Source organism: Melanerpes formicivorus, unplaced genomic scaffold (genome assembly GCF_026170545.1).
Source record: "Melanerpes formicivorus ecotype bairdi unplaced genomic scaffold, bMelFor1.0.p_v2 SCAF_34, whole genome shotgun sequence".
NCBI classification, from domain to species: Eukaryota; Metazoa; Chordata; class Aves; order Piciformes; family Picidae; genus Melanerpes; species Melanerpes formicivorus.
In genome coordinates this window covers 1,499,223-1,510,696 of record NW_027142386.1, presented here as the reverse complement: position 1 = coordinate 1,510,696, position 11,474 = coordinate 1,499,223, and the positions used below count along the sequence as shown (strand labels likewise).

Below are 11,474 nucleotides of genomic sequence, written 5' to 3'. Positions count from 1 at the left end.
CGGGGCTGCTGCCATCAGCAGGCCACCAGCAGCAGCTTCAGTCAAAGCCTTGCAGTGAGGTCATCCCACAGCTCATTATTCCTGTGTCTGAACTTTTTACCTTCACCTCTTCCTCCCTGCTGACTCAGCTCCTTCCCCTGGCACTTCAGTTCCTGCCCCATTTGTGAGATTGATTTGGGCTCTCCTGAGGAGCCAGCTCAGGCACTGGGAGGATGCCAAGGGTTGTGCCAGCACTGCTTAGCTTCTGCCCTGGCTCCAGGACAGAGGCAAGAGGAGCCAGGACCTGTCCAGCTGCTGCTCAGCAGCTCAGGGCACTTCATGGGGGGCAAGGTGGGCACAGAGCAAGGATATGGCCCAGAGCACCCCAGGCACCACCACAGGCATCAGCTCATCTGGCAGCCCCAGGCTGGCCTTTCACAGCTGCCAAGTGGCAGCAGGTTCTGCCCCTTGCCTCCAGCTCCTTGGCTGCCCCCAGTGAGCTGGTGAGGCACAGAGAGGCACAGAGCCTCAGCACGGTTTGGGTTGGAAGGGAGCTCTGGAGCTCACCCACTCCAACCCCCCTGCTGCAGCAGGGCACCTACAGCAGCCTGCCCAGGGGGACAGTGCCCGGGGGGGTTGGCAGCTCTCCACACCAGGAGACTCCACAACCTCTCTGGGCACCCTGCTCCAGGCCTCCAGCACCTTCACAACAAAGAACTGTCTCCTCCTGCTCAGCTCCAACCTCCTGGGTCCCACTTAGTGCCCCGTGCCCCTTGTGCTGTCCCTGGGCACCACTCAGCAGAGTCTGGCCCCAGCCTCTTGCCCCTGACACATCCTTTGGCTCTTGCTGAGCATTGCTCAGCTCCCCTCTGGGGCTGCTCTTCTGCAGGCTCTCAGCCCCAGGGCTCTCAGCCTTTGCTCCTCACAGAGCTGCTCCAGGCCCCTCAGCAGCTCTGCAGCCTGCACTGGACTCTCTCCAGTAGCTCCTTGTCTCCCCTGAACTGGGGAGCCCAGAACCTGACCCAGGACTGCAGCTGTGGCCTCCCCAGGGCAGAGCAGGAGGGAAGAACCTCCCTTGCCCTGCTGGCCACATCTTCTTGATGCACCCAGACTGGCACCAGTGGCTGTGAAGCCAAGGAGACGTTCTGGGGGCAGGCTGGGCTCTTGCAGAGCCACTTTGTGAGGCCATGGAAGAGGTGAGAGCAGCTGCAGGTTGAGAGGATGGCTCCAGGGACAGCTGGCCAGGCTGTGCCCAGCTGGAGATGTGTGCAGCCCCCCTCCTCCTGCCCTGGCCGTGGGCAGAGCAGTGCCAGCTGGGCAGCTTGTGTCTCATCAACACTCTTTTATTAAAAACAGTTACAAAAAGTGACAGGTTACAACAGTTCTGTACAGCCCCTGCCCTCCCCCCAACCCTCTGCCCTTCCCCCCCCCAGGGGCACCGCAGAGGGCAGCCCCCGGGGCACACCCGTGCCATGGGTGGCTGTGGTTGGCTTCCCCACCAGCATCCCAGCAGCAGGGCAACCTCCTCCCCACAGCCCACTCCCAAAGCCTCATTTCAGGGGGTCTCAGTCTCAGGGAGAGGGAGGGGAGCTGAGCAAGGCCCCTGGCACAGGAGGACTCCTGCCTGAGGAAGAGCCTGCAGCGATGTTCTGCCCTGCCCAAGCCGGGGGGATGGGATCAAGCCAAGCAACCAGCTCCCTGAGTAGGGCACCAGCCCCATGCTAGGAAGGTGCCAGCTTTCCAGGGCAAGCAGCTGCTGCAGGAGAGGGCCAGGAGCTGGGGTGGTCCTTCCAGTGCTGAGGGAAGCTTGGGGCAGGAGCTGGCTTTGAAAGCTCAGGAGATCTGGGAGCTGCTCCGGGTGTGCTCCACCCCTGCAGCCAGGGCTGAAGACAGACAGGGGATGGCCAAGGGGAAGGAGAGGCAGCAGCAGGAGCAGAGCAAAGCTTCCCTCCCTGGCTGCAAGCACTCAACCTTCTCCCACCTCTCCCACAGCCTGGGCAGGACCAGACCCCTGCAGGCAATGGGGAGGGGACAGGAGACTATGTCCTGAGGCTGCCTCACCTGGAAGCCCCCAGGCAGGGCAGGGGGTGGCTGCAGCACTTGGCAGAGGGCAGCTGGACCTGAGGTGCCCTGGGGAGTGCTGGGAACTCAGGGTAGCAGACTGGGAGCCTGTGCCACTGCTGCCAGGGGAAGCACAGGAGGGCTCAGTACTAACAGAGGCTTTACAGCCCCTGGCTTCAGGAGAGCCTGGCACAGATCAGGCCCTGGAAGCCACATCCTCACCTCCAGGGGCAGCAATGGCACAGGGAAGGTTCCCAGGGCTTGTACCAGCACCCCCCAGCCCACAGAGAGGGCTCCAAGCAGGATACCCTGCCCCTGGCACACAGCCCAGCCCTGCTGGGCACGGTGTGGGGACAGCAGCACATGCCAAGGGGCATGCAGCACATCCCCAAACGGAGCCCAGCACTGCCAGCAGGGCACAAAGGAAGGAGCTGGACCCAGCTCCCACAGGAAGCAAAGGCCAGCAGCTGCCCTGCTAGCCCATGCCAGGGTCATGGAGCCAGCACCATGCCAGGGCCATGGAGCCAGCACTGCCAGTCCCACCTGGGAGCAGCAAGGCTGTTGCTGCTCTGGAGCTGCCTGGAGCTCAGCTTGAAGAGCTCAAGACCTCATCTAGCAGGGACCATTTCAACCAGCTCCATTGCTCCCCCAGCACCACCAGAGCCTGGGCACCCAGGCAGGGAGCCCACCAGTGCTGCTGCCCCACTCACCACCACTGACAGAGACACCCTGTGGGCAGCTGCTTCAGCCCAGGGGCAGATGGGCAGGGAGAGGTCTTCTGCTCTTCTCCAAACACCCAAGGAATAAACTAAGTTCAGAGTCACTTTTCCCTATTGCTTCTGCTTGTGCCTGCAGCAAGTCCCTGCTCCGAGGGACAGAGTGCTGGGGAGTCCTGCAGGCTGCTCAGGGCCACCCTTGGCTGCTCAGGGCCACCCTTGGCTGCAGACTGAGTGGCCCCCAGGTCCCTCCAAAAACCTTGATCCCTACAGCCCAGCTCACTGGGGCCCTGCTGGAAGCTGAGGGTGAGGGCAGGGACAGTCAGCTCCCACCACTGCCCTCCCCAGCAGGGCTCCTTGCCTGGAGGGCTGTGAGCTGCTGCTGGCTCTGGCACCCCAGTTTGGCCCAGCCCTGCTCTCCCTCACCTCAGCACCACAGCCCTGGCTCCCCGAGGGCTGGGCAGGGTGGGACACTTCTGCAGCCAGCCTGCTGCCAGCCCTCACCCAGCAGGGGTCACCTGGGCTGCAGCAGGTCACAGTTCCCTGACCCCCTTCACTCCTCTGCTGCTCCCAACACACTCACAGCCTCCCCCTTGTGCAGCTCCAGCTATCTCCTCACCCTGGGACCTCACGAGGACCTCCCTGCTGGTTTGATCCCCAGCTCTCTCCACCCCTTGCTTGCTGTGCACACCCCCAGCCTCCTGCCCAGCTTTCCTCCATTGCCCCCCATCCAGGACTGGGGCTCCCCCAGCGCTGCAGCACAGAGGCAACAGAAGTTACATTGGAAGGAAACCCAAGACCAAGATCAACCTGGAACAGAACCACAAGGCCCTTCTGCAGCTGTGCACCGGATCTGCACCAGCTTCTGCCGGGAGCCAAGGAGTGCCTTGGGGCTGTGCCACTCACAGCCACCCTGCCAGGCCCACAGGGGCTGTGCCACAGAGGATGCCTCAGGTGGAGGGAGGAGGGGCTGAGAGCCAGCCTCTGGCCCCTGGGGAGCTGCGAGCAGCGAGCTGGAGCCTGCGGCGCTGCACCGGCAGCCTCCCACGGCACTGCGGACAGCAGCCTCCCATGCAGCAGCACCAGCAGCCTCCCGATGCGCTGCGGACGGCAGCCTCCTGAGGAGCAGCACCGGCAGCCTCCCGCAGCACTGCACCGGCAGCCTCCTGAGGAGCAGCACCGGCAGCCTCCCGCGGCGCTGCACCGGCAGCCTCCCGCGCAGCAGCACCGGCAGCCTCCCGACGTGCTGTGGACAGCAGCCTCCCGCGCAGCAGCACCGGCAGCCTCCCGACGCGCTGCACCAGCAGCCTCCTGAGGAGCAGCACCGGCAGCCTCCCGCGGCGCTGCACCGGCAGCCTCCCGCGCAGCAGCGCCAGCAGCCTCCCGACGTGCTGTGGACAGCAGCCTCCCGCGCAGCAGCACCGGCAGCCTCCCGACGCGCTGCACCAGCAGCCTCCTGAGGAGCAGCACCGGCAGCCTCCCGCGGCACTGCGGACGGCAGCCTCCCACGCAGCAGCACCAGCAGCCTCCCAACGCGCTGCACCAGCAGCCTCCTGAGGAGCAGTGCCAGCAGCCTCCCACGGCGCTGCGCATGGCAGCCTCCTGAGGAGCAGCACCAGCAGCCTCCCGCAGTGCTGCACCAGCAGCCTCCCGTGCAGCAGCACCAGCAGCCTCCTGAGGAGCAGCACCAGCAGCCTCCCGCAGCACTGCACCGGCAGCCTCCCGAGGAGCAGCACTGGCAGCCTCCTGCGGCGCTGCACTGGCAGCCTCCCGCAGCGCTGCACTGGCAGCCTCCTGAGGAGCAGCACCAGCAGCCTCCCGATGCACTCCGGACGGCAGCCTCCTGACGTGCTGCAGACGGCAGCCTCATGTGGTGCTGCAGACGGCAGCCTCCCGTGGCACTGCACCAGCAGCAGCCTCCTGCAGAGCTGCACCGGCAGCCTCCTGTGGTGCTGCGGGCGGCCAGGGGGCTGGGGGAGCATGCGGCTGCGGCGGAGCGTTTATTGCACTGCTTCGAGGAGCTGGAGGAGCAGCAGCAGCGAGAGAGAGAAGGCTCCAGGTCATCGTTTCACCTTGGCATCTTCTTTGATCTTCCAGACCATCAGCTCCATGCAAGCCCTGGCGTCCTCGCTCGAGTCGTGCCCTCCAACTGGGGACAGAGAGACAGGGGTGGGGGTCAGCACCTTGGCCGAGGGGTGAGGGACAGGCTGGAGAGAGGGCAGAGCCCAAGGGCAGGAGATTCAACACATCCAAGTGCCAGGTGCTACACACTGGCCACAACAACCCCAGGCAGTGTTACAGGCTGGGGGCAGAGGGGCTGAGAGCAGCCAGGCAGAGAGGGACCTGGGGGTGCTGGTTGATAATAGGCTGAACATGAGCCTGCAGTGTGCCCAGGGGGCCAAGAAGGCCAATGGCATCCTGGCCTGCATCAGGAACAGTGTGGCCAGCAGGAGCAGGGAAGTCATCCTGCCCTGTGCTCAGCACTGCTGAGGCCACACCTTGAGTCCTGTGTCCAGTTCTGGGCTCCTCAGTTTAGGAAAGATGTTGAGATGCTGGAGGGTGTCCAGAGAAGGGCAACAAAGCTGGGGAGGGGTCTGGAGCACAGCCCTGTGAGGAGAGGGGTCAAGAGGAAGCCCTCTGCTGGGAGGCAAGGATGAGAGAGTTGGGCTTGGGCAGCCTGGAGAGCAGAAGGCTCCAGGGAGACCTTCTGGTGGCCTTGCAGTGCTTCAAGGGCTGAGCAGAAAGCTGGGGACAGACTTTGGACAGGCCAAGGGGGGATGGTTTGGGACTGCAAGAGGGAGACTGAGAGTGGAGAGAAGGAGAAATGTTTGACCCTGAGGGTGGGGAGAGCCTGTCCCAGGCTGCCCAGAAACCTCCCCTGCCCCAGCAGCGTGTTAGGGTGTGCTGGAGGAGATGGAGAGGAACAAATCATGCTTCAAACAGAAAGAGCAACCTGAGTTTGCCAGGCAGAGAAGGGAGGGCATGGCCTGGCCTCAGCAGAGCTCCCTCTGCCTGCTCTGGTCCCCACTGAGCCCAGAAGCCAGCAGCTGCTGGCCCTCAGCGCAGGCTGCACACCGAAGCCGCCTGCGGCAGAGCCTCTGTCCGCCGGCCCCTTCCCAACCACCACCAGGAAACCCAACCAACCCCAAACCAAACTGACAGGGATCAAGAGGATGAGGAGGAAGCAGCCCACCCCCAGGCAGGCTGGGAGCTGGGGCCCCCCGGGTCTCACCGCTGTCCTGGATGATGCGCTTGAGGTAGTCGGCCATCAGCGTGCGCAGGGCTCGCTTGTAGGGCAGCCCCAGGCGGTGCGGGAAGACGATGGCAGTGTCCACCACGGTGCCATGGATCAGCTGCAGGGAGGCAGCAGGAAGCACAGGTGTTGATTTTCCACCTCCCACAGGGGTGGACACTCCTCAGGGTTAACCACGCTAAGGAGACCTTCTGGTCAGGCTCTGGGGGATGTTGCTGTTAAGCTCCAGCCCAACCGGTCCTGCAGGAGAGGCTCTCCACCGAAGGTGACCTCCTCCCTCCTCCCCTGCACAGCAGCTTCCCAAAGCCCTGCCCTCAGAGTTCAGCCTCCACAGCAGGAAGTGTCCTGGGAGAGCTGGGGCTGTTCAGCCTGGAGAAGAGAAGGCTCCAGGGAGACCTCAGAGCTGCATTTCAGTACCTGAAGGGGCTCCAGGAGAGCTGAGGGGCTCAGAAGGGGCTGTGGGGATAGGACAAGGGGCAATGGTTTGAAAGTGGAGCAGGGCAGAGGTAGGTTGGACATCAGGAGGAAGCTCTGCACAGGGAGGCTGGGGAGACACTGGAACAGGTTGCCCAGGGAGGTGGTTGGGGCTCCATCCCTGAAGGCATTCAGGCTCAGCCTGGCTGTGTCCCTGTGCAGCCTGCTCTGGCTGGAGCTGTCCCTGCTGCCTCCAGGGGGGTTGGACAAGATGCCCTTGGAGGCTCCCTTCCAACCCACTGCAAGCTGTGAATCTGTGAGAGCATCTCCCACAATGAACAACTAAGCTGAGGAAGCAGGTGACCACACAAAGCTGGTGGCAGCCTTTCAGCTGCCTCTCAAGAGGTGGAGGGAAGTGGGCAGGATGTGTAAGTCCAGCTGTCCCTAACCCATGGCAGGTCCTGGCTGAAGAAGCCTCACCTGTGAGGTGCAAACCACCCTGGAACTTCCTGCCTGGCAGCAGTGAGTCAACAGGAAGTTTGTGACCAGCAAGGATGAAGTGGGACACAGGGATCTGCTGCTCCTGCCACAAGAACTATGCAGAGGGAGGGAGGGAGGAGGCCCTGGCTGGTCCCATGCCTGGGCACACAGGAGATGAAAGAGCTTTGCTGTCCTCCCAAAGTGTCACCATGCTGGAGATGAGGAAGAAATTGTTGCCAGTGAGGGTGGGGAGAGCCTGGCACAGGCTGCCCAGGGAGGCTGTGACTGTCCCCTCCCTGAAGGTGTTCAAGGCCAGGCTGGATGAGGCCTTGAGCAAGCTGTGCTGGTGGGAGGTGTCCCTCCTCTGGACCTGCTCCAGCCTCTCAATGTCCTTCTTGGAGTGAGGGGCTCAAAACTGACCCCAGGACTCAAGCTGTGGCCTCCCCAGTGCCAAGCTGGGTGCCAGGCTGTAAGTCCAGCATTAAGAGCCTCAGAGCTCAGCTCTGAAGTGCCTTAGAGCAGCTGCAGCTCAGCAGGGACAGGCTGGGAGCTGTGCTGAGCAGCCAGCTGCCAACTCTGGGTAACCTCTGCTGGAGTGCAGTCAGCTCTGGCACCCAGCCAGGCACAGGGACAATCAGTTATGGAGAAGCAGAAGATGGAGAGAGGCTAATGTGGCTTTAAACACAAATGGCAGAGCTGTCACCACTTGGAGCTGGCCACAGCCATCAGGCAGACGGCAGCTGCCCTGCCAAGGCCATCAGGGAGGCTGTGCTGACGTGCCAGGGCCTGCCACACTCTGCTCTCTGCCTCCTGGGTTCCTTCTCCTGGCAGTGGCTGCCCCTGAGGGCTCCAGGCAGCCACCTCCTGCTGATGGAGTGGGAAATAATCTTTTGGTGATGATGATGAACTCCACAAGAGGCAGGGTAATGGGAGCCACCCAGAGGGGGAGGGATCTGCAGGCAGCCAAAGCTCCTGCTCCCAGCCATCCCCTGAGCTGGCAGCCACAGCCCCTTCAGCGTGGCCAAGAGTGGCTGCAGGAAGTGCTGGCTCCTGAGCACTGAGTGAAGACTCAGCTCCTGTCTGCCACAAGCTTTCCAGGACACCCTGGAGATCTGTGTGCACAGTGGGCAAGGGGAGGACAGCAGAGGGCTGAGGGGTGCAAGGCTGACTGAGGAGGAGCGAGAAATGAGACCCAGAAGAGGCCAAACTTTGATCACAGCAGCAGCACAAAGCCCAGCAGAGCAGGCAGAGAGGCTCAGGCAGGCATGGACACTGCTGGGGCACCAAACTGGGAGGGGTGGCTGAGAACCCACCAGGCTCTGCTCTCACTCAGAGAGACCTGGCCAGGCTGCAGGGCTGGGGCATAGGAACCTCCTGGAGTTCAAGCAGGGTCCTGCACCTGGGGGAGAAACAACCTCCTGCACCAGGACAGCTGAGGGGGGAGCTGGGAAGCAGCTCTGTGGAGCAGTACCCAGGAGTGATGGGGGACAAGTTCACCAGGAGCCAGCCAAAAGCCCAATGGTGTGAGGAAGAGTGTGGCCAGCAGGGCAAGGGAGGTTCTCCTGCCCATCCACTCTACCTGGGTGCAGCCACAGATGGAGTCCTGAGTCTAGTTCTGGGCTCCCCAGTCCCACAGAGCCAGGGAACTGCTGGAGAGAGTCCAGAGGAGGCTGCAAAGCTGCTGAGGGGCCTGGAACAGCTCTGTGAGGAGCAAAGGCTGAGAGCCCTGGGGCTGAGAGCCTGCAGAAGAGCAGCCCCAGAGGGGAGCTGAGCAATGCTCAGCAAGAGCCAAAGGATGTGTCAGGGGCAAGAGGCTGGGGCCAGACTCTGCTCAGTGGTGCTCAGGGACAGGACAAGAGGCAAAAGGCACAAACTGGAACCCAGGAGGTTCCACCTGAAGAGGAAGAGAAATTTGTTTGGTGTGAGGCTGCTGGAGGCCTGGAGCAGGCTGCCCAGAGAGGTTGTGGAGTCTCCTGGGGTGGAGAGCTTCCAACCCCCCCTGGCCATTGTGCTGCTGGGCAGGCTGCTGTGGGTGCCCTGCTGGAGCAGGGGGCTTGGACTGGGTGAGCTCCAGGGGTCCCTTCCCTCCCCACCATGCTGGGGTTTGGGGATAAGAAACCATCACAACTATCTCCAGCAGCACAGAACCTTGGCCTGCTCCTGCAGCAGGTACTGTGGGCATCCAGAGGGCACAGGGCACCCCAGGCCTGACCCTGCCTGAGCAGATTTTCCAACAACTCAAAGGATGCTGAGACCAAGAGAGGGCTCTTGTGTCTCTGGCAGGGGGGAAGGGTGGATGACTGGAGCTCAGTCCCTCCAAAGAGCTCTGCTCCAGCACCCTCACAGCCACCTCTAGAGAGCTCTGCCCCTCTGGGCAGCACCAGGCACTCAAAGCTGCAGTGCCACCAGGAGTGACCCACAGGAGCCTCCCACCACAGGCAGACAGACAGAGAGCTCCTCCCTGCCTCAGAGCCAGGAAAGACCTCCTGTGACCTCCTGCTTTTGGAGCTGAGCAGTTCCACAGCTTGAAGGAGACACCAAACCAAGCCTGGGGTGGGAAAGAAGCAGGGAGGGGTGGCAGGAGCAGACCTGGAGCTTACCTTTAGTGCAAATAAGTCACTCTCCAAGCTGTGCCCTATCAGGATGGTGTCTGCACTGAACATGTTCAGCAGGACAGCCTGGACGTCCCTCAGGGTGATGCTTGTGTTCTCCAGGTCCTCTTCTGTCACACCTGAGAATCTGCACAGCAACAGCAGAAAGGAGGCTTCCATCACTGCACAAGCTCCCAGACTGCTTTGGGGTGGAAGGGACCCTCAAAAATCCTCCTGTGCAACCCCCTGCAGGCATCAGGGACAGCTCCAGCCAGAGCAGGCTGCCCAGGGACACAGCCAGGCTGAGCCTGAATGGCTCCAGGGATGGAGCCTCCACCACCTCCCTGGGCAACCTGTGCCAGGCTCTCCCCAGCCTCACAGTGCAGAACTCCCTCCTGATGTCCAACCTACCTCTGCCCTGCTCCAGTTTCAAACCACTGTCCCTCACCCTGGCACTCCCAGCCTTTGTCACCAGTCCCTCCCCAGCTCTCCTGGGGTCTCTTCAGGTCCTGGCAGACTGCTCTGAGGTCTCCCTGGAGCCTTCTCTTCTCCAGGCTCAACAGCCCCAACCCTCCCAGCCTGTCCCCATAGCAAAGGCTCTGCAGCCCTCTGAGCATCTCTGTTGCCTCCTCTGGACCCTCTCCAGCAGCTCCAGGTCCTTCCTGTCTTGAGGGCTCCACAGCTGGCCCCAGCCCTGCAGGTGAGGTCTCCCCAGAGCAGAGCAGAGGGGCAGGATCCTCTCTCTCCAGCTCTGGCCACACTGCTTTGGCTGCAGCCCAGGCTGCCCTTGGCCTCCTGTGCTGCCAGTGCCCAGTGCTGGCTCCTGCCCAGCTTCTCCCCCCCAGCACCCCCAAGTCCTTCTCTGCAGGGCTGCTCTGGATCTCATCACCCCAAGTCTAGACTGATACCCAGGGTTGCCCCAACCTAGCTGCAGGACCTTGCCCTTTGCCTTCCTGACCCTCCTGAGGTTCTCCTCAGCCACCTCTGCAGCCTGGCCAGGTCCCTCTGCCTGGCTCCCCTCCTGGCCTTCACTCTTACCAACCACTCCTCTCAGCTTGGGGTCAGTTCCCCAAGGCACAAATCCTCCCAGCCAGTGTGTGACAGTTTAGGCTGTGGGGACAGCCTAAGGGCTGGTCAGTGGGGTTCAAACAAGTGCTGCAGCCACTGCCCCAGCTGAGCCTGAGCAGGCCTCTGAGCCAGGGAAGTCCTTACCTGGTGTTGTAGTCCACCACCTTGGTGTCTGGTTTGACAAAGGTGTCATAGACCACCTTCAGGTCAGAGTTGATCACAGTGACTCTTGTCAGCTCCAGGCCTTGCTTGGTGTAGCACTGCAAGGAACAGAGCAGGCATGGGGAGAGGAGCAGGGCAAGCCCAGCCTGGCACCAGCTCAGCTGCAGCTCCCACAGCACAGCACAGCACATGGAGTGCAGCCAGCAAGCACTGCCCAGCACTGCCCAGCGAGCTGCAGCTCTTCAGGGGTGCACACAGCCCCCAGGCCATGGATCACTGAGTGGTTTGGTTGGAAGGGAACTTAGAGATCATCAAATCCAACCCTGAACCCAGCACTGCCCCAGGGCACCACCAACCCCTGGCCCTCAGCACCACATCCCCAAGGCTTTGAAACCCCCTCCAGGGATGGAGACTCCACCACTGCCCTCTGGGCAGCCTGGGCCAGGCCTTGACAACCTTCAAGGGGAAGAAATTGCTCCTCATGTTCAACCTGAACCTCCCCTGGGGCAACTTGAGGCCATTTCCTCTTGTCCTATTGCTTGTTCCTAGGGAGAAGAGCTCAACTCCATCCTGGCTCCAGCCTCCTCTCAAGGAGCTGCAGAGAGCAATGAGGTCTCCCTCAGCCTCCTCTCCTCCACACCAACCACCCCCAGCTCCCTCAGCTGCTCCTCCCAAGCCCTCTTCTCCAGACCCTTCCCCAGCTTTGTTGCCCTTCTCTGGACCTGCTCCAGCCTCTCAATGTCCATCTTG

The 11,474-nt window shown here is 62.3% G+C and overlaps 1 protein-coding gene across 2 annotated transcripts in view; it reads right to left on the bottom strand.

Annotated features, from left to right (window-relative positions):
* Positions 1-4,545: 4,545 nt before the first annotated feature.
* The window catches only part of REXO1 (RNA exonuclease 1 homolog), a 50,896-nt gene continuing 43,967 nt past the window's right edge, over positions 4,546-11,474 (bottom strand). The window contains exons 13-16 of one of the 2 annotated variants that reach the window (XM_068156302.1): positions 10,707-10,822; positions 9,504-9,642; positions 5,989-6,109; positions 4,546-4,905 (exon numbers count right to left, since the gene is read on the bottom strand). In XM_068156302.1, coding sequence (XP_068012403.1) covers positions 4,817-4,905; positions 5,989-6,109; positions 9,504-9,642; positions 10,707-10,822 — 465 coding nt within the window. In that variant the 3' untranslated portion in view covers positions 4,546-4,816. The remainder of the gene's footprint in view (positions 4,906-5,988; positions 6,110-9,503; positions 9,643-10,706; positions 10,823-11,474) is intronic. The other variant, XM_068156303.1, reaches the window with a different exon arrangement.